Source organism: Gallinula chloropus, assembly GCF_964237585.1.
Source record: "Gallinula chloropus genome assembly, chromosome: 8".
Taxonomy (NCBI): domain Eukaryota; kingdom Metazoa; phylum Chordata; class Aves; order Gruiformes; family Rallidae; genus Gallinula; species Gallinula chloropus.
Window position 1 is genome coordinate 23,462,014 of NC_140093.1, and position 22,556 is coordinate 23,484,569.

The 22,556-nt window shown below is 36.6% G+C and overlaps 1 protein-coding gene across 1 annotated transcript in view; it reads left to right on the forward strand.

Moving 5' to 3' along the window:
• The window catches only part of CLSTN2 (calsyntenin 2), a gene marked incomplete at both ends in the record, with an annotated part of 358,167 nt that overhangs the window by 299,801 nt on the left and 35,810 nt on the right, over nucleotides 1-22,556 (forward strand). The window contains 2 exon segments of the mRNA XM_084267537.1: nucleotides 795-1,043; nucleotides 1,624-1,745. Of these exon segments, the coding sequence (XP_084123663.1) occupies nucleotides 795-1,043; nucleotides 1,624-1,745 (371 nt within the window).

Sequence of the window (22,556 nt, forward strand, 5' to 3'; positions counted from 1 at the left end):
AAAATTGTGATCTTTTATCAGATCTTGGCACTGCAGGGTTTTCTATTTCTGGGGGTTTTTTAATATTTTTTTTCATTTTATTTCAATTAACTCCAACAAATACTGTATAGCTGGGGACCACTTTGCTAATAATTTACTTTTCAGTTGGGGGAAGGCTAATCTGAGTAGTGATTACCACTTAAAAGTCTTAGTTATGTTTTAGGCAAGAACATATGGATTTACAACCACCATGTATCTCCAGAAGCCAGCATTAAAGTGGCATCATCTATTTTAGATTGAATAGTCTGTAAGTATTGACATAAATACCAACATTATTGTGAATATCCATGGCTACCTACTGGCTGTTAAGAGCCTTGTCCCACATTCATCCCTGCTGTACTGTATTTTACAACGCATCATCCCCACACACCAAGTATATCTCCATGCTGTCAGGGATGGAAGATGTAAAGCTTCCCAGATGGATGTAGATGGTTTTAGTCTAGTCTTAGCAGTTCTTGAAATAACTGAAGAAATGTCATTAATCAATTTTAGAAAATAATGAGAAGTTTCAAGAAAGATAACCTGAAAATATTTTCTGTAGCTTTTTGTGCAACATATTTAATCTAGAGAATTTTTACTGGCTTACTGTGGTCAGCATTATAGAATGTGTATGTGATTTGGCAGTGAAGCTAGTGGGACCATTTGGGTAGTAAAAATGATTTAAAGCCTGTGAATCAGACCCTTGGCCTATATTAATCTTCACAGCTTTTTCATTAGTCTCTCATCATGTTATTCATTATATATGTCGCTTGTAGGAGCTTCTTCAGGTGCCATTGACCTGTTACCTTCTCCCAGTGCAACAACTAACTGGACAGCTGGGCTTCTCATGGATAACAATGACATGATTTTTAAATTTGACGGAAAGCAAGGAGCCAAAATCCCAGATGGAATAGTTCCAAAGAATTTAACTGATCAGTTTACCATCACTCTGTGGATGAAACATGGACCTAGTCCAGGATTAAGAGCTGAGAAAGAGACTATTCTCTGCAACTCTGACAAGACAGGTAAGTCTGTTCATTGAAAAAATGCTTGGCAAAGAGCATAACAAAGCTAGTAAAGTGTTACCATCTCAGTTAATTTGGCCTGAAAGAAAAGTTACTAAACTGGCATGGTGCTACTCTAAGGATTGCTGACTTGATGGCTTATTGGAGCACTGGTATCTATCTAAGTTTGGAGCACTACTGGTCATCTTGGATAATCTCTGTGAACACATCCATATGAATTTAGAGGAAATGGTTGATAAAATAAATAAATTAGGTTTATTTTTTTATTACTTAAATTGGGAAAACCAGTTCCAATTCTTTGCTGAAAGTAGTTAGATTAAATATTGATTTGGATTTTATTTTAGTTTCGATATAATGCTTCCATAAACAAAAATAGTACAGTGTAATTTGGGAGATGCTTACCATGTATGGCTTCCCTGAGTATCATCATGATCTATGATATTGAGGAAAGTCAATTCTTTTGGTGCTTTTTATTTGATTGGGTTTTGTCTTTTAGGTGTGTATTGCTTTCAAACACATTCACCCAAACAAAAGAACTGATGATAGTTCAGACCACTGATTTTATCATCCCTCCTTTCAGAGATGAACCGACATCACTACGCCCTGTACGTGCACAACTGCCGATTAGTGTTTCTGTTGCGCAAAGACTTTGATCAGGCCGACACCTTTCGTCCTGCAGAGTTCCACTGGAAGCTGGATCAGGTAACTCCGGTTTTCTCTTATCTGTAACCCATCTCTTCACCCACTTCATAAAACATAGAGAAAACCTAAATCCTAGTAAAGCTGCTTTGGGAAATCAGAGGACTATTGCAGTTATGTTGCAACTTGTAACTGTTATGACTCTAATTGGAATACACATAAAAATGGATAAATGAGTTAACTTGAGTCATTTAGTACAGTAGTTTTTTTAATTGAGTCATTTTACAGTAAGTAGAGGTTTATATCCTTTGGCAATGGATAGAGATATAACATTGCATATACTTTCCTAAAACTTTTCCATTTATCATTAGAAAATCTACTTTATCAGCACAATGGAAGCGATAGAAACCTTTTCAATAAAGAGTGTGCTGATGCACAGAAAGGCATTTGTAATACATTGTAAATCTAATCTGTAGACTTTTACTTTCATCTACTGTGCTGTATGTAATTTCTCCTTATTATGAAAAGTATATAACAAGGAAATTATTATTAAAGAGATAAGAGTTGCCTTTCATAGAGTTATTAATTCTAGGCAGGATAAGGATCATTTGGATGAAAGAAGAGAGACTTCAGCAAAGTACTATTTTCTCAAAGCAAGTTTCTTCATGTCTTTGAGTCCAAAGATATTGCAGATGTAGACACAGGAATAGTTACTTTCCCAATTTACCTTCAAAATGCATATTAAAAAGATGATCTTTGTCATGATTATCAGATGAATATGGTAAGAAACCACGTGATCAGCATAGCACTTGCTTTTCATTTCCATTAACCGGTTTGGAATCGGTTTCTGCTGTACTTGATATAAAGTGGTACAATGTCTAGAAAGGGACAAATTTACATTAAATCATATTGAAGATTACTAATGTCACTTCAAATAATGCTTTTCTGAGTGCTGAAGATGGATTTGTATCTCTAAACCACTTACTAAACACCTAAATTAATTATTATAAAGAGTTTATGTAAGGTGTTTTGACTGAAAGCTGCATGCAATGAACTTCTATATCCTTACAAGGAGAAATGTCCAGGGTTCTCTCAATAAATGAAACTTGTGTGTAAATCATGTAACTTAGCCAGGACAAAATACTGGAAAACTGTGCTGTCAGAAATAATTTTCCATTCATGGGGAATGTATTTGATTGTGTGAAATGTTTACATTTCTATTGCCATCTACAATTTATTCTTACTCTACTTCCTCTGCATTGTTTCCATACTTTAAAAAAAATAGGAAAAATGACATAAACTGGAAAGTAATGGAGTGCTAGTATCTTTCCACTTTTTTTTTTCTTTCTTACATCACAAAAAAGACAGTGCACCCTGAACAATTCTTTTTTTATATATCAAATTCTTTGTGTGATTAGCCTTGCACTGGAATTTGATTAGCATCCACATTATTGATGAGTGTTGAGTGTATTATTTCCTTGCAGAAAGTGCTTCTCATCTCAGGTATGTATTTCTGGATGGTCAGTTGATTTAGGAAATCTGCATGAATTTGAGGGTGTGTTGTTTCATAACTACATGCTAAGAATCCATTTATCTAACTAGTTAAATACAAGTGCTAGTTTTTCTTGAAGGGATAAAGAATACCTCAGGCAAGTCTTCAGAATTTGTCTGAAATTAATAAAACTTTGGGTTTTCTACTGCATCAGTAGAAAACTTGTCACATCTTCAGCTGACATTTACCCAGTACCTGGTGGCAGGAACTCATAGTGATGTAAATCCTAAAGGAATCAAAAGCTTTCAACCAGGGATGGCTCAAGAAGTCCTTGGTGGTATTTTGGGATTCAGTGGATTGTACTCTGAGTTATGTCTATAGAGAGAAGTTAGTGATTCGTAGCCATCTCTGCAAGATCATATGCTAAAGGCAGGCCGAAGTGGTGCTTGAAGCATGAACTCTTTGTATGCAACTGTGGCAGTTCTGCATGGCTGGGTACTGGTAGAGAAGGGGAGGGACTGCAGAGATCATTTGTGTGATCTAAAATGTGCTACTGGCTTGTGGCACTACGGAAAAGATGAAGCACAGCTGGGAGCTGAAGGGAGCACCTTCCTAACTATATGATGGAAACTAGAACGAGAATAGATTTTTTTAGGTCACATCATCCATTTCCTTTCATTCAGCTAGTGTCAACTGATTTCCACAATAAATTTTCAATTGTCCCTTCTAACTGAGAAATAATGGAAGATTAAAATATAAATAAAGTTTTCAGTGGGTTAGGTGACCTGGCTTCCATGATTATTAATGTATATTGTCACAGTGATACTGTTGTAAGTGCTGCCATGAAGGGACCTGGTGAAGATTACTTCTTTATCTTTTCTTCAATGCTCAACTGGCCTGCACGGTAGAGTAAATTAAAATAAACAAAATAAAGGATACCTGAATAATAGGCAGGTAATAAACTTGCATGTTTACAAAGACAAGGAAGTCAGAAATTTTTCTCTTCAAAGTGGTAAAATTATGCCAGCTTCTGGAATGTCTACCTGCCGTGGTCTACCTTAGAAAGCACAGGATGTTTTAACAACATATCAAAAAAGCAAGTAAGCATCCCTTTACAAACTCCTCTGGATCTCACTGTGAAAAGAACCACAGAATCATGGGGGTTGGAAGGGACCTCAAGAGATCATCAGGTCCAACCCCCAAGAAGCTAAGGTTAGATTTTTCAAAAGTAGATTAAGTGCTTTAGACACTTCTGAAAATCCTACGAGGTCATTATTTGCATATTTCGATAGTGAAATACCTCTGGATCCCTCACTTTCAGAACTATTCATTCTGTAGTGGCATATCCTCAGATTCCTTGCTTTTTAAAGAAAAACATGGGAATTGTGTCTAACTGTGGTACAGTTTCTCACAGTCTGCACTGCACTGTGATACAAGATGCATTAGACAGCACTGCATATTGTGTACAGCTCTGGAAGACAGTTCAAGGGTTGGTACCAAGCACAGCCATAGGAGAGTAAAATGTGGCAGAGTGCTTTATTGCCCACCTCACTCTGTTTCAAACAACAATCCATAGCTTGTTTTTGCTGGGAGGAGTCCAGTGACCTTAGAATAGGTTGAAGCATAAACTAGTGAAATAATTTCTCATTTTTACTGCAGAGTAATAATATTTATTATACTGGCTGCTTTGGGCTCTACTCCGTCCACAAGGCTACCCATTCTTTCAAGGCACTGGCCGAGAATGTGAGCTTAATGCTATTCAAGATGTAATTTAATTCTCTAGAACTCATTTTTGTGGTGGGTCTTAGTTACAGACTCTGTTCTTGGATGAATACAGCGAGTTGTGTAACATGTATTATAGGTGTATAGGTAATATACGTACACCTGAGCAGTGCATCTGAAGCCTTGCAATACAATGCAGCCAGCAGAACTGTCATCCATAGCAAGCGTCTGAAACCTCCATGTAGTAGTGGCTGCTGAGTTAGCTCTGGGAAGATTGTATCTTTCAGTTAGTTCATAGACCTAAGTATTTATTCTCAGTATGGTTTTCAGTGTATTTAACCCTATCTGTTACATTAAAATTAATGGACTTTGCTCGATTGATTTTTGCTTGTGCTGAGGATGCATGAGCTGAGAGTGCGTAACCCTGAGCATATGTGCCTTCAGTATTGAACTGCCACACATGGAGTATGTCTGCAAAAAGTGCTAATAATCAGAGGTAACAGATTTTAAACTGAAGGTATTCTTGTAACTTATAAAAATCACAGGGGGAAAAAAGTTTATATAGTTTGGCTTTTCTCCCCCACTTCCTTCCTTTTGGAAATGAATTGTCTTAGTTATGAGGGAATCCATAAGAAAAGGTATTGGAAGAACCAGTGTCAAGTCTCTTAATACCTGCTGGGCAATAAAACCTGCATGGTTTTCCCAAACTGCAACAGCTGCCTGGTTAGAGATGGTTCCTTCCTTTTACTTACTTCCATTTCCTTGGAAACGTAGCTGTTTCCTTTGTTTCAGAATCATGGCCTTTTTTCTGACTTTCCTATGCAAAGGTTTAATTCAAGTATCCTGCTGTCCATTTGTTTATCATTTATTTTCTCATACTTAGCTATAACACACTCTTTAAACATAAGCACCTATTACAAAAAGTTTTGTCACCCGCGTTTGTAAGAGGCACCTAAGCCATCGTCTAGCTGTCTCAAAGGAGTAGGAACATAGATGAGGTTTTAAGTGAATGCTTTGGGCAGCCAAATATAAATTAAATGTCACATGAAATATATAAAACCTGTTTGTTTCTTTGTTTTCTCTGAGAAAGCTGTGAGGATTTATGTTAGGGTCCCCTTCTATTGGGATGGTCTTATATATGTTCATCTTATGGCTGTGTGACTGATTTTAAGAGAATGTAAGATTGTACAAACTCCTCTTGCACTCAGACAATAACTGTGTAGGTGACAGGACTTTCTGAGGTCCATACAGCACAGAAGTACCATTGGAGACTTGGGAGATGGTGAACTTCTTAACTTGCAGCTCTGACAACGTTCCCCTTCAGCTGCTGATGCTATGTCTGGCCTTGTCAAATTCCTTGATGCAGGTATACCAGGACTGCAAAAGAGATCAGTTTATGATGAGATTATGTATATTAGAAATCAAGTTCCGTTGAAATCAGTTGGAAAACATTCACTGATTTTAACAAGGGTAGAATTTCATCCCAGAGATGTTTAAAAAAAATAATCAAGTCTTCTCACTACTTTTTCTTTCAATGCAAGCGTATTTCCAGCAGCACTTCAGGGAGCTCTAGGCAACTCTCTTGTAAAGGTTCAAACTAGTGCCCCTCCCTTAATTATCATCTGCAGAAAAACCTCTTTTGATCCTCGAATTTCTGCTATAAGAAGTGACAATTCTTGTGTGTTCCCCATTTTTGGCTAACGTAGTGAGAACTCTCACCCCAAATTTCAATCCATTGCAACTGCAGGTTTCTATAGCCTATACAGAACCAAGTCAAAATAACAGTTTGAATAATGAACCAAGGCATACAAGCCTTTGGGGACAGTAGAAAACATAACATTAAATAGGACAATACTTAATGTGTTCCATACCATTCATCTTGCTATTAGTTTTCTCATGCTAATATTGAGGTCAAGGCAAGAGATATTTTTTCTTCCCCTAAATCAACAGAATAGGAAATTTTTTTTTGAGAAGTGATCTTAGCCCCGCATGAGCAGGTTTTTTCATGTACTTTCTTTATTCACAATGGGAAATTATTTTCTACCAACGTTATCATCCTGAAAATAGTCTCCCAGCCCACAGGCAAAATTGGTATTGATCCCCTTAAAAACAGGGAGTGCACTGCATGATCTGGAGTCATTCTAAGTCAGCAAAAAATAGGTAAACATGCAAAAAGTTACTGTTTCTTTTCTAAGATGAGATAAATTGCTTTGAATAATCCAAAATAAGCCTGCAGTGCTTTTCATTGTGGAAAAGATGCAACCAATTACTTTCATAATAGGAAGTTAGGCTTAGATAAATCTGAACATGACGCATTCTATCTCTGTGTGCGCACATAGATGGTGAAAGATGGAGGCAAGGCCTCCATTTGCATTTAACCACTTCACTGACCACACACAGTAAGGTCTTCTACCTGTGGAAAGCAGCCTTGTCCAGTCAAGTCATTTATTCCCATTTGTTATTTTCAAATAAGCTACTGTGCAAGGACATGACAGAGCAGGAACCGACTTCTGAAGAAATACGTTACATGATAAGAGGGCAAAATGAAAGGCATTCAGTATTTGGAGCTTTTCTTAGTTAAATTTTCTTTTTCCATTAAGTTACAACATTTAGGAGTGAGTGAAAGTTGTTCTTGCATGCTGGAATTTTAGAAATCGGTGAGTTACGTGCTTCAAGTGAGTTATGTGTTTCCAGATGATCATTCACATAAGGAAAACCCTAGTGGCTTTCTTCTTGAGAGGTAAAGAGAGAAAAAAAATGTGTGAACATTTAAGGAAAGTACATACTATTCTTGGCCCTAGAGGGTTAAGGGTGCACAAAGGTGATAGGATGGTGCAAGCTTTCATCAAATGTATGCACTGAATTTCACCCCTAGATAAAAGTCCTCAGGCTTGTCAGCCCTATACTTTCCAACAGGATGCCCTACTGAAAGTAAATTTATTTTTTTATGATGGAGGTTAGTTGTTAATTTTTAGTTGAGGCTCAAGAGACTTACCCTTAAACACTTGATTTAAAAATTGGTATGCAGAATTGCACTGCTGTATCTTTAATAAAATTACAGAAAGAAGTTAAGTTAGGTGTTTTCCTACAGAGCCAGTAAGAGATAAATTATAAATAAATCGTAATACCCAGGACTTCAGAAGTCTTTGGGGCATCCATGGTAAACCAAGTGTCTTAAATTATAGCCCTGTCTGTTCTGACAGTTTGTTTACCAGTTTACTTCTTAAGTGCTATTTTGATAAGTTTTTATTCAGCATCTTGCTTCAAAACAAGGTTTTTGTAGCACATGGATGAGTCAGCAATGCTGATAAATGCTGAAAGTGTTATTTGAGACACCAATTGACAGAAGCTTGCTTAACATATAATTTTGTTGCAACTGCAATATCACTGCTAATAATAAGATTTTGACAAATCACAGTGGCTGTCAAGAACTTGTTTTATGACATACAAAAATTCCTTTGGGCCAGCTCTGAAGGAGGAATCTAAAACTAACTACAGAACCATGAAATAATGAGAAGTATTACACTATAAAGCTTATTGTGGGAAAGCCCCCAAATCAATTAAATTTCTTACATAGAGACTATCTCAATATAGAATTGTTAATGTGCCTAAATAAGATGGATTGAAGGGTCTGTTGACTTACCTTGTTTCTTCAGTAGTCTGGGGAATCTAGAAATATAAAGCCTAGAACAGAAATTCCTGCTCAAGCTATGCATGTAAAGATGAGTAGTCACATTTGTTATTTATCAGCTATTTTTAATGTTTATGTTTTGCACAGTCTCTGGTTTATCAGTTATGCCACCAGAGTTTGCACAAAACAGACACAGACTGTTTTGAAAACATTGCTGAAGAGCAGGATCTGTGATTTGACAGTTTCCTAGAGCCTCTATGTTGTTTCTATGTCAAGAAAAGCAGGTTGGCTTTGGAGCATTCAGGTGGTGTTTGAAGCATTTCAGAAAGGTAGGGATGATATCTTTATCCTTCCAGATACAGGTTAGATAAGTAGTCTGTGTATTAATAAATATAAATTCATTTACCTGTGAGCATGAGCTGTTTATTCCAGCCTTGGAACCATAGTTTCTGGATGTCCATGGTTCAGGAAGAAAGTATGATGGTGTTTTCCCATTGATGTACTTTCCACATCCAGATAGTCTCTTGGCAATAGCAAAGCCTAGAGATGTGTATGTTTAAGGACATGATGAACAATTGTATAAACATGCATAAATAAGCATAGAGGGCTGCCTAACTGTAGTCATCAGGTAGTACTGAATTGATATGCTTGCTTAATGCAATTTAGCAACAAGGTGGATAATAATAGAATTATTTCATCATGAACAAACTACAGATCTAATTTACTAAGACACATTGAAGTTATAGCATGACAGCACAAAGACTTGCAGCTACAGTATGTAATCAGGGCTTTCAGGTGCTTTCTCTGTCAGTATGATTAAGCAATTTCATTATTTAAAGGCTGTAATTAAGCCATCCATATTTTTGAAACCTATTGTGAAAATAAGTACTACACATTACGGGTTTTGAGGCTACAAAAGCAGCTCACAGCTTGTGTGCAAATTAGTTTGCAAACTCTTACACTTCACTGCAGAGTTGTCACAATGCAACAGTGAATATACATTATCTAGAAAGGTTATTTGAAAGCTGAATACCTTATTTTCCAATGCACCTATTTTTTGCACCCAATAAGGCGAGATGAAAAATCCTCATTCCGGGGTTTTTTTCACTGGGCTACGGGAAGCCTAGATGTGACACATGAGCTTCATGAAGCCCATCATTGATTATTGAAGCCCATTAGGCCATGGGGCATTTGGCAGGTTGCAGTGCCAGGTTGGGGACTGTGAGAAAGGCACCTCAGGGTGTGCATTTTACTGAGGTTATCGGAATCTCTTCTTACACAGTGCAGGTTGGTAGGCAGTAGGAAAGAGTGTGGTTTTGCAGGGAAGACTTTTCTGGCAAACATCCAACGCAGAATTAGCTGCAAGAAGGAATCTTGCATGGTTCAAGTACAGGCTGGTTAAAGCATAATATTAATAATGTGAAATGAAAGCAAATTAAATAAAATGGTAGATCACATTAAGGTCTGTTTCCAGTGGACTCTCTCTGTCTACCACATGCAGCAAACTGGATGGAGATCTTCCATTGCTGTCTTGCTGTCCAGAAATCCAACTTTTTAGTAGACTAGGAAACTGAAGCTTACAGAAATCAAATTCTCTGCTACTGAAACATGCATTAAAATGGAACTAGAACTTGATTGTTTTTTTCTTGTATTATTGGGATTGTAGGAGATGTACTTGATGTGACCTTGGCAGAGAGAGATGGACTTTATACGTCCTCTTAAAATTCCTACTAGACTTGTTATATATTTTAAATATATATATTTATATGTTATGGTTGCTAATGGTTTAAGGAAACTTGCATCAATAAAATATGAAAGTGACCATATTAACAACTCCACACCTAAAACTGTTGGAGGCAGTTAGCTTTAGTATGGATTTGTCAGTTCTCACTATGCCACATCCCTAAATCATCAAAACCAATTTTCGTATTTGCAGAACTCTTGGGATGTGTTAGGGCTGCCTGTAGTGGGTAAACTAAATATTTATGATTCACCTGATTTTGAAGAAAGATCAATTTCACTTTTCACAAAGAGCTGCACTTTTTTAACATATTGACCGTTTTAAGACAGATTTAAAAAACAATTTTGCATTCCCCAGACTTAGAGGAGAACTGACACCTGTCTATTCAAGGTCATTGAACTATTATTATATTAGTGGGTTTATTTGCTACAGAAAGTAAAGAATTCCTGAAGGCTGCTCTGAACACCTGCAAAGCCTATAAACAAGTTCCTCTGCTGGTGTAAATCTGCCCCATTCTCAGTGCAACTGCTTCTGTGCTGGATGAGAATCTAAACCTTTGGTTTCTCACCAAACAAATACATGCCCTGTAAGAGCACAGGGAATGTCAGTAGCTACTTTAAAAAGCCAGGACAACTGTGCAGTTTTTTAATTCAATGCCACCAACTAGAAATTAAGTCTTTAAAATGTGCTTGAATCCATGAGCTTTGCCAGAGCATGACAGATCCAGGATTACTTCAAAACTCAGGATTACCCAGTATCTCAGCCCTGTTTATGTTACAAATAATTGTGAATCCATTATAGTTTAGTAGCATTATTAGTGCTGGCTAGAAAATGGAAAATCTTATGAATAATTTCATATTTTAAAAGTGTTTTTTACTTTAGAGTGGCGTGTTCTTTGTGAGCAGGAAATGAACCCTACAGAAGCTTCCTAGGCAGTCACAGGCAGGATCCTTGCTTGAGTTTTCCATTAGCAGAAATTGTTTCCCAATGAAACGGAACATTTCTAAACACAACTTTAATGCTAAAAATTACACTGTGATTGAATCATAATTTCAGGAAAATTACTGATATGGTTTATTATTATTATTATTACTAATAGCTGTAATATTTTTGTTAGTATTACTTTTTTCTTAGTATTTGCATGTCATAAAAATCCTATACCAGCAAGTAAGTTTTTCGAAAGAGAAATCTCTCTGTGACATACCTGTTGCACAAAGTTCTACTATGACATTATAGCATATCTTCCAAGTTTTAAATTATCCTCACAGCAGCCAGTTAAGATCCTATTCCTAATTTACTCATGCCTGCTCAAAAATAAATGAAAAGCTTCAGGCTGATAGCGCACAGATGTTCCAAACCCTGAGCTGGTTGTACTTCCAAACAGACAACTAATGGGTATTCAAGAGACTGAAGAATTTTCCTGCATTTTTTCAAGCAGTTAGTCAGAGTTCAGGGTCTTGCTAAGTTATTTTCCAATCTTACAATGATTGTTTTATTACAAATTCAGCCTTTTCCCTTGCAATTTGTTTACTTCAATTAACCTGTGGACACAAATTTGTTCAGAGCAATTTAGTGGAGGTGGTGTAATTGGTTACACAGCCTGCATGGCATTTTTATTTGTTGTTCAGGTGGCCTCAAACTCTGGCCAAGGCATCTCTGCTGACATCATTGGATTTGGATGCACTCCTGAGTTAGGGTTTGCTGCAGTGCTTCATGACCAGCACAGAGATCCTGATCTCATATTAAGTCTTCATTCTCTGTGTTCTGAATACTTATCTCTAGTGTGTATGCAGTAGCAGCCCGTACTGCTTTGTATGCAGAGGTAACAGGAAACATCCGGTTTCCTTCAGATAACCACTATAGGAGACCTTTCTGAATGTCATACTTGGGTTCCTTGCAGTAGTGTTCTTCCCTTCCTCGACTGTCACTTTCTAGTTCAAGTGGGCTAATTGTGTTTTGATTTCAGAAATACACAGCCCTGAGCTCGCATGCCATTTACGTATGGACTTACCTTTAAGTATTTAAGCAGTTACAAGGGCTTTCATCAAACTATCCACATGCTTATATATCAGCCATTCTAGTTTGAGGTGACAACTGCCTTTTTCATAAATGTGAAGCAGTTTGGTTTGTTTAAGAATTCAAGCAGCAGAAGTCAGCCTAGAACTAGATCTGTACCTACCTTAATCATTAGCTGATTAAAACACAGTCATGCTTTTCTCACCCTCCTTTTGGTTTTGCATTACACATGGCAATGGCCTCAACATAGGGAAACACGTTTAGGCTGGTAAAGTCCTACAAGAGAGGGCTTTCTGCAAAGCCCATAATTGTTTGCCTTGGAAGTTTTCAGGAAAAAAACAATGCCTGTTTAATTGCACACCACACAGCATTTCCTAGAGGCTCAGGAAATCAAATATTCCTCTGATTTTTTACATGCTCTTGAACTTTTTGTCAGAAATATTAAAAACTTTTAAAGTTCCACAGGCTGAAATAGGTACCTTTTTCCTCATAACCTTGACAGCTGGATAACTAGCCATCTTTTCATCATTTGAAAAACTTCTGCGATCCTTTGATCTGCTGACTTAGTTCTTGATGTGTATACATGGACTAAGTCATCCACCAAAAAGCCCTTTATCCTTTAAAAGTATGTAGACTTCAGTAATTTATTCCCACTTTAATTCCTAAGGTGTTTTTGCTTTCTATGAAGTAATGTTTGCTTGAATTTTGAAGAAAAGATCAACAATTCAGTATTTCATGAAATTTGAACATGACATAACTCAGGTTCTGCTAGCAAAGCCTGAGTGCCAGGTTGTGGACATACTGCTTTTACACTTTGGTATGAAAAAGTGTGTATCTCTGACTGCTGTTGATGTGACTTCTGTGAAACACTTCTCCCTTGAATTTGACGCCTTCAAAAATTCTGTCAATCAATTTCTAATTTTATGATACCTCCACTAACAGCAAAAATGATCAGGAAATTATAGTCTGAGGGTATCTTACAATAACTATTTATTTAAAAGGGAAACAGTTTAATACAGCGGCTGTGTGCTGCATAGTCGGTTGCAGAGCGTCTGTATCTGTGCTGAAGGCCCATCAGGTGTTTTTTCAGGTTTTATTTTGAGATAGAATGAGTCATATAAAGTTAAAAAAATATATTTTATTGTTTCAATTTCCAAATTTCAGTACAGATGGTCGTTTTAATTATCAGCTCAGAAAACTAACCAAAAGCTTTGCTCCATCGGATTACCTACTGTCTGTGTATGTGTGCGTACGCACTGGGAGGGGAGACTGCGTCAGACTAACCGTGTGAAACCTGCTTGGCTTCGTGCATTGCTGGTGCTTCAACATCATGCTCATAACTTGAAAATCAGAATACAAACAAGTCTTCTTTAGTAGCCAGAAGAAATACAAACATTTCTTTCCTGTGATTTTTTCAATATGCTGTACTTTAAGGTATGTTATTAATTTGTGTAGCCAGTGATGCTCTACTCTTACCCTAATCAGCAGTGAGAATGCTCCGTAAAAATTAACAGTTCCTGTGCGCCAAAGGATGGGTGGGTGTGTGCTTGCTGTGCATTTGAGGGGAGCACACAGCCCCACACTGTCTGATGCTCTCATAGATGCACTTTGATAGTTGGCTGCCCCAGAGAATTGCCTTTTCTCTGATAATAAATTAGCTATACTTTCAGCTGTGATTTTGGTGTGATGGATATAGTGCAAATGTGATTTCTCACACTGAGAGCATCCTGTCTTCACACCCTTCAGTTATGTTTAGTCATCATCAGGAAACACTTTATACACAAGCCCTTTCAGGAGCTTTCAGAATCTTTTCTTGTAGAGCTAAAATCAGAGAGGGTAAAAAGTGTTGAAGGAAAAAATAATACTTAAAGCATATGATACAGAAGATGTGCTGTCATATTTCAAGTATAAGAATAAATATTAAAGAAAAAGAAATCTCAAAAGGAGATAGAGGCTCCCTGGTACAGATAGACAAGAAATGCAAAGTTACATTTCAAAATAGGTCTTTTGCATATATTTTTGGATTTTAAATATTTTTTTCATAAGAGGGAAAGCTGATAATGCTTTTTAAAAGCAAAGTCTTGTTATGCCTTCCATTAATATCTGCAAGTCTGCTACTTAACAGAGTAAAAGGTAAACAGAGGTATTTTTATAATTTCCATAATGTTTTCTGTACAAATTTGTCAAACTCAGCCATCTCACTTTTTTCCCCCCACATATTTCCTGTGCAGTGGATAAAGTAGCTTCATGTTGCTACAGTAGATATTAATAACAAACCAAGCAGAGCAGCCACTAGCCTTGGGCAAGTAAAGTAAATTCTGAGATTGTAGTGTAATGACACATGAGTATCATACACTAGTATTTCAAATATTCTTCAGCTGCTGACTGTAATCTACCTATATGTCAGGCTGTACACACATAATCCCAACTCTCCTCTCCGTTTCAATGTTTAGTAGGTTATACAGCTGAAAATGTGTCTCTTCCATGCAAAATTCCTAATTGCTGTAGTATATAGAAATGACAGAAATTCTGTATTTAAGTCTTGGACCTTGTGTGTTTTCACTTAACTTACGAGTTTTCAACATTTATGTTTTATGGGATTTATGGTCCCAATAGCAATGGATTAGCTAAATCAGAATTCTTCATGTGTTCACTTTACGTTACTCAGGAAAGTTCTTGGCTAGAGTTACTTTTACTATTTGGCTTTTCTCTGTATGGTCATAACTACTGTTTAATATGTAATCTGAAGAAAGTTGATTGGTGTGTTATCACTTCAGAGCTTTGTTTTTTTTCCCTTACCCCTACACATGCTAAATCTCCTTTATGAATTAATTTTTGCAGTCAGCACACTATTTTGGAATAGGGCACAACTGATTTCCAGTCCCAGAACACAATGTAACAGCAAACACTAAAAAATGTTGTCGATCATGAACTAAAGAGTACTTCGCAAAAGAAGCAATGCAAATTTAATCTAATCCTCTCCAGGAGAAGCAGTACCTTTCAAAAAAGCATAAAGCTGGCTCATGAGTATAACTGAGAGTGTTGGAAAGGAGAAAAGTAGCAGTGAAGCAACAGGATATGTTGAATATGAGGATCTCTGAATCGTACAAGAGGGAGCTTTTGTTCTTGCTATGAATACGTAGAAATGAAAGAACTACTTGGAAGATGCAGGAGGATGAGATAAAGGGACAAAGGAGGAAGAGGATGATCGTAGATAGGAAATTGAGTACAGAAAGTGGAGAGAAGAGGGTTTGATGTTGCCATACAGATGTATTTGCTTTTTCTAAAGATTTTTTTTTTTTACAGAAGAATAATGTGATATTATTTTGGGAAAGCAAACTGTACTGCTGAGATACCTGAGCAGACCTGAATCACTTAGTATCTGCCATGCCTTCACTTCATTGTGAGGTTGCCATCAGCAGAATCACAGCAAAATGAGAAGGAACAAAACTGCATATGGCACTTGAGGAATTATTGGAGGGGCAGATTAATTTTGAGGAGTATTTTATTTTCAAAATTCAGCTGTGAGGGACAGTTTTCATCCCAAATAACTTTTGATCCTGCCAAAAGTTCTAGGGCAGTTAAGAGGGAATAACTTCTCTTGTTCCATATGAGTTGGTTTGGGTCTATTATAATATACTTCAGGGGATCATATTGGACTTCTTATCATCAGTATTCAGATTTGTTTTATTCTCTCTAATTTTCAAAATTTCATTTCACCTTTTTTAATACCTGAACCATTTTTACCACATTTTGGCAAACATAAAAAGGCATTATTTTCAGTGTTCTTTTTTTTTTTTTAATAGAACCAGTTGTCCTTGTTCTAGCAACCGTAATTTTATTTTAGGAAGATGTCTGTAATCTAGCAACCATTATCCAATCAGCAAAGCAGTGCTTCCCAGGGAAGCCAGCTCAACGGCAAATAATGTTTGAACTTTTAGATAATTACTTTAATGACACCCATAAAACTTTTAGAGTTCATGCACCACTAATATTGAAAATTTCTTCCCACCATCTATTTGTTTCATGTCCTAATGTCAACTCAGAACTATTCTGGGATGCAGGCCCTCAATGCTGACTGGTTTCCTCCCTTAAAAGAATTAAGAATATGATTGTGATTAGTACTGAAAGCAAGCTATACACTGACTAAATAACAACATTTGCTGGCAAAGTCACAAAGATAGCTGATACCTAATTACCTCTGTATGCTATATAACGTATAATCAGCCTGTCTGCAAAATGCCAGCTATGTAATTAAAGGCCCAGCAGTTACCATTTCGGTAAAGAGACTATGCATAATATTTGGGTTGTGTAATTTCCTGACTTATCTTTGAGTATAAATACAGAAGCATGGATATATAACCATTCCTCACTTTACTGAAATTATTATGGTAGCCAAATATGACTCATTGCCACCTTTTATCTGCAATAAAAACAAAATAGCACTTGCTTTTCTCTGCATTATGTTCTAATTACATGCTGAAGCTGAAGTAAATACAACACTAATCTGTACAGGGAAGGAGCGTCTGTTTCTTAGGTATCTTTCTGCAGTTACAGCCACCCCCATCTCAGACTGCAGCAATATTCAAAATTACTGTAGTAATGGGCTCCCATATGAAAAACACTAAGTGATTCTCTGGAGATATCTTCTCAGTGTAACGTGAGAGTTGTGTAAGAGCAGGAATTGTTTTATCTTTGATTTGCACTGTGCACCTTCAACACAGCAAATATCTTTCAAGTAAATCACCTTTCCCAAAATGTGGAAATTGTGAAAGGGTGTTCAATGCTTGTATCATCTCTGCCTTCCTTTGCTGAGAACATATAAAGCAACCCTTGCAAGCAGGGTCAACACTTCCTTCAGAGATAGCAAGCCTTTGAAGAGGGATTTGCCAGGTGATGGGAAGCCTTCAAAGAGCCAGCAGTACCATTCTCTGCAACCGAGCGGTCATTAGCCCAGGGGAAAAGCCTGGTGGGCTTTCTTCTGCCGGCACACTACCCAACCCAAGAATCCTGGTATTTTCCAGGTGGTAGATGAGAACTGAGGTATCTAGACTGGATATTTATTTCTTGAATGAAAAACAGCACATGGCAATTCCTGTGGGATTTGAATAGGTAAGGGGAGTCTACTGCTTTGTTCTAAAAAAGTGAGTGATGTGTGTAGATGAGAATGAGCAAGAGGAGGAGGAGAGAGGACATCTTTTCAAAATCTGGTTTTCAGAGCTGAGCCAAAGTGTTCCCCTCAAAAGCAAACAAGCCCCAACTAACCTGTTTGCTTTGTCTCTGGAGTCTAGTTTGCATTAATCACACTCTCTGCACCTTCATACCATGTCTAAATAACTGACTGGAACAAGCATTATGTTTGTTCAGACACCAACAGCAAGGGAAGGATATATCATCCTAATTTGAACAGTGACAACTCTTTTTTTCTTAGTGCAGCCTCCTTATACTCAGAGAGAAAAAAGTACTGGTTTAGTGAATGCCCTTCAGCAGTACGGCCAGGTGCCTGAAGTTGCAGTCCTTGGAGCAGCAGGTAGTCAAGATGCCTGATGTAACTGTGACCTTTAACATTTGAGTATTACTGTTATGCTCGGGTTTTTAGAAAATAAACTGAAAAATGCAGTATATTAATATTTGAAACGTAATTGCAAAGGATAGGAGGGCTGCTTTTGTAGTAACTCTCATACTCTTTTTTTATTTTTTTATTAAATATATTAGTGTACTGAGAAGTTTATTTCCTTGATTTTCCAGAAATAATACATGCTTCAGAAGGCTATATGAAGTGTATTTAGTTCATGAACAGAATTCCATTTGCAGACCATACATATTACTGAACCCTCTGAAGAGTTGAGAATAAGTTCATTGCAAATCTCTTAATAGCAATATCTAACAGGCAGAATCCCTGCACGTATCCTCTGAGCAGAAGGCAGATCCTGGAGATCAGAGAAAGTGGTTTAACTTCCAGATCAGATTCAAAGATGAATGATGAGGCCTCATGAGAGAAATAAAGTAGAATTCTACATATGCTGTCTTGAGGTGAGAATAAACCTGCAGACTAATAACCCATTTCAACTATCTTTGAAGATAGTTTGCTCAAAAGCCAACATTTCTTTTCAATTTTGGTGATACGTCAACTTTTGCATTTTTTTGAAATAAAGCTGTTTCATGTTTTGTAAAAGATCAATTTTTAAAAAAAAAAATGAAAACTGATAAAATAATGTCAAACAGATTACAGATCTCAGATTAAGAAAAAAATTAGGTATTTGGGCTATTTCGGCTAGGTAGGAGGACAAAGGATCTGGTGGTACTGAAGTGGTAATAGTGTGTTCAGTTTGTGTATAATTCTCAAAGGTATTATCTCCCTAAGTCTTCACCTTTTTTAATGTCTGATCATGTGCATGGACATTAGGATATATAATGGTTATAGTGGTTTCTGTCATTTAAAGAGATGTTTAATAGAAAGTTTAAACTCACAAATCATATTGTAGGTCAATATATGGCATATAAATAAATAGAAAAAAAATCATAAAAGTCCTCTAAAGTTAGAATCATGAAATTAAGCTTGTAATATTTACTCTAGCTGAGGTTTTGGTTTTTCATTCCTCAAATTCGGTTAAATAAGGGTTAATTCAACTTGATTTAAAAAATGTTACCCTCTTTCATTACTAGGTAGAAAGTACATTCCTCTTAGAATATTGATGATTCTTTCCATTTAGAAAGAAACTGTTTCCCACACTGATTAGACCAAAGAAATACTTCATTGAGCCTGACAAGCTGCAGCATTTTGTGGTGGGAGGTGTAATGTCTTTTCCTTCCCTTTCTTTTCCTGGTGTCTGCAGCAGCAGTTTTCATGCTGGCAGTGGCCACGCTGCATTTCTGAAGCAAAGTTTTTTTGCATTACCCTTAATCCTGTTATTTATTCCTTTGTATGTGCAGGCAATTCATTTGTGGAATGTTGGTATGGTCGGCAGATAAATAGCAGTAACTATCATATTAACTGCTCGATCTCAGGGCACCTTACAAAGACCGTCAGCATAACTGTCCCCTTCCAATTGGGAGAGAATTGGGAAGCAGTGAGCATGTCCAACAGAACACTACTCTTGGTTTGTCTGCTAAGGGGGCTTGAATGGGTAGGATGACCTTTTGAATAAAATTGACAAAGAACAGAATTCAATTCCCATGTTAATAGATCTGGGGTATTATAATTATTTTCATCTATAAATGGTACATGTACAGGAACTGACCAAATTATAATTGTTCTTTTAAAAAATCTCACATAGATGTCTTTTCTAGATCACCTTCTGCTTTTGTATTAGAAGGAGCTTCCACTGACCAAATACTTTACAAAAAGTAAATTATTTTTGTGCTAATACTAATTTTTCAAGTCTACTTAAAACTTGTAACAATAATTCAAAGAGGTAAAAGAGAAGCTCGTGGATTACTTGATAACAACATGAGGTTAGCTTTCCTCCTCTTTGTTTTAGCATTATTGAAGCACTTCTGAAAATTAACTTTAGACTGTAGTGTGTATTACTCACGGGTGTGAAGAAGGTGACATCTAGGGTACCAATGAGTTTGGTGGGTCCTGTAAATGTTTTAGGGTTTTTTTTATTATTATTTAGCACTGCAAATCAGCTTAAATCAAATGACGTGAGTGAGATTTAAAAACTGGTATTTGTTATATGCTTCTTTTTTAATACAGATTTATGAGCCTTAGTAATAACCTTTATAGTATCTAGTACTTCAAATGGCTTCTAGGTCTCCAAAGTTTACTGTTGTCCATTGGTGTATTTTTTCCTGCAATATACAAAATATTTGTAGCATGCTACAAAATTGAATTTGAACTCACAGCTGCTTGTGATACTGATGTGTAGTGTGAATCCCATGTATTTATTGTGGGTTACTTCTGTGTAGAGTGCACATGGAAATGAATGAATTTATGGAAAAACTGCATTTTTCCTAATTTTTAATTTTTTTAACCACTGTTAAAGGAGCATTTTATAAAATGCTTAGAAGACATTCTGATGACTGTGGGCTTTTTTTTGTACAATGAAAATTTCCTGATACCTGGGAGACTCTTCTTCTTTAAGAGGAGTGGAAACAAAAGTTAGCTAATCCTGCTTTGAGATCACTAATTCTGATAAATAGTTGGATTACAAAGTGCTGTTTGACATTACATCAGGTACTTTTCTGCCTTTTGTTGGTTCATGATCAAGTGTTGTTAATTAAAACAAAAAAAAGGGAAGAAAAAATGAAAACAGCACTACCTATTTGAGGTACTGTTCAGTAAAACTGTCTGTTAACCATGACTATTATAAGAACAAAGAGCAGCCAAAAAGGTAACATCATTATTATTATTATAATCAGTAGTATTTAGACAACAGTCTGGAAAGGTGCTTACTGCTTATTTAACTGGTGTACTCACCTCCCGACTTTCTGACTACTGCTGAAATCACTGCTGCCCCCTTCATTGGGCAGCGTTCTGGGAGGGGAATATTGCTTCTGAAACAGGGGGCCACTTCAACTGTACTCATTATATACTCTCATTTAAAGACCACCCCTCAGCTTAGAAAGCCTGGAAAGAGGAGTGGCCCACTTCAGAACACCTTGTTCAAATAATGTTCACTAGGCTTTTTTACTTGAGGGAGAGGGGCAGAGACATAAACGATGAGGAAAAATTTCCGTACTGGTAAAGAATAACCAACATTTTACTTCCTAATCTCATAACAGTTACTTGATGGGATCATTGTAACAGTTCATACAACTTATTTTGCCATATGTTACCTACCAAGCCCTTGTTATTAGGTAGCTGAAAGAATATCAATGATAGTTTTATTTAATAGTGTATTTATTTAATAGTATAGTTAAGAGTTACCAGTTTTCTGTTAGCTGAGTTTCATTTCAGTAGTTTATGTTCAATTTCAGTCCAACTCAGCTATTAAGTATTTCTTTTCTGAAAACTTTTTATATATCTTTGGATACTCTGATAATTTTTTTAGCAGTTTTTAAATTGATTTGTTCTGATAGAAGCTGTGAAAGTACCCTGAAGTCTTTACAACTTGAATAAGAGACTCACAACTGGTATAATACTACAAAGAACATACATTGTTGTGTGCTATTTGGGGGTTACTCATTTTAATGATTATACCATGTTGATGTTTGAAAACAAGGTTCCCTTCTTATTTTAAGACATAGGAAATCCATAACTATTCTGCAAGCCTGTTTTCAAATTTATTTCACTCTAGGGTGTAACAAGAAAAAACAAAGTCTGTGTGTATATGTAAGCATATGCGTATTTATATATATTATGCATTCATACATATATATATGTACAACTAAAAGCTAGGAAGTATGGAACCATGGAGTTGGTTTTAACACATCCTTCCCCACCCACTCATCGCTCATTCTTACAGTACTGCAAGAGTCTTTAGCTACGGTACAAAGTAATCTAGTCTCTTCTAAGAGTAAGACAGAAGAAAACACAAACACAGTAGAATACACAGATATACTTCAGAATATAATGGTTTCTGATGGAAGATCTTATCAGGGACTGCAAAATTAGAAGCTAAGATATGTGTGATTCCTCCCTTCCTTTTTTTTTCAGTTGAGGAATAAAAGTTTACCATTAGATTTTTAGTTCCTTTTGGTTTTTATACTCCAGAAATTGGTTTGCAGATGGCTCAGATGTCCTATGTGGTTAGAATAAAGTTGGCTTCATTGGACTATGGAGTAATAGAGTGGATATTGTGACTACAAAAGAGGGTGCAGAATATCTTGATGAAAGACAGTGATCTACTTGGTCTGGAAGAATGCCAACAGTGCAAGGGAGACATAGAGAATCTATTTAGCAAAGAGGTCAATGCTACAATTAACATCCTCTCTCTACCACATGGGGCAAGTAGTTCAGACAAAACTAGACAAATTTTGGAAAACTCAAGAGTCAGATCTATATACTTAGCTTTTTTCAATTAATAATAGCCAAATCAGATTAAAACAGCTCACAGTAATAAAATATTTGCCCCAGTTGCCACAGGGTGACTGCAATGTCTTTGTTCACCCTCTTCTTTGAGATGAAAGACATTTACTGTGTCAGTCAGCCACAAAATAAAATACATCACAGAGCTCTGTGAGATTCGGGTTTTTATCTCAGGAAAATCAAAGATCAAAACATGTCTTACATCTGTAACTCTGGTACTAAATACAGACTCACCTCTTTTAGGTGCTTGTTCTTCTTTCTACATTCACATGAAGGTACACGCAGGGGAAAGGGCTGAG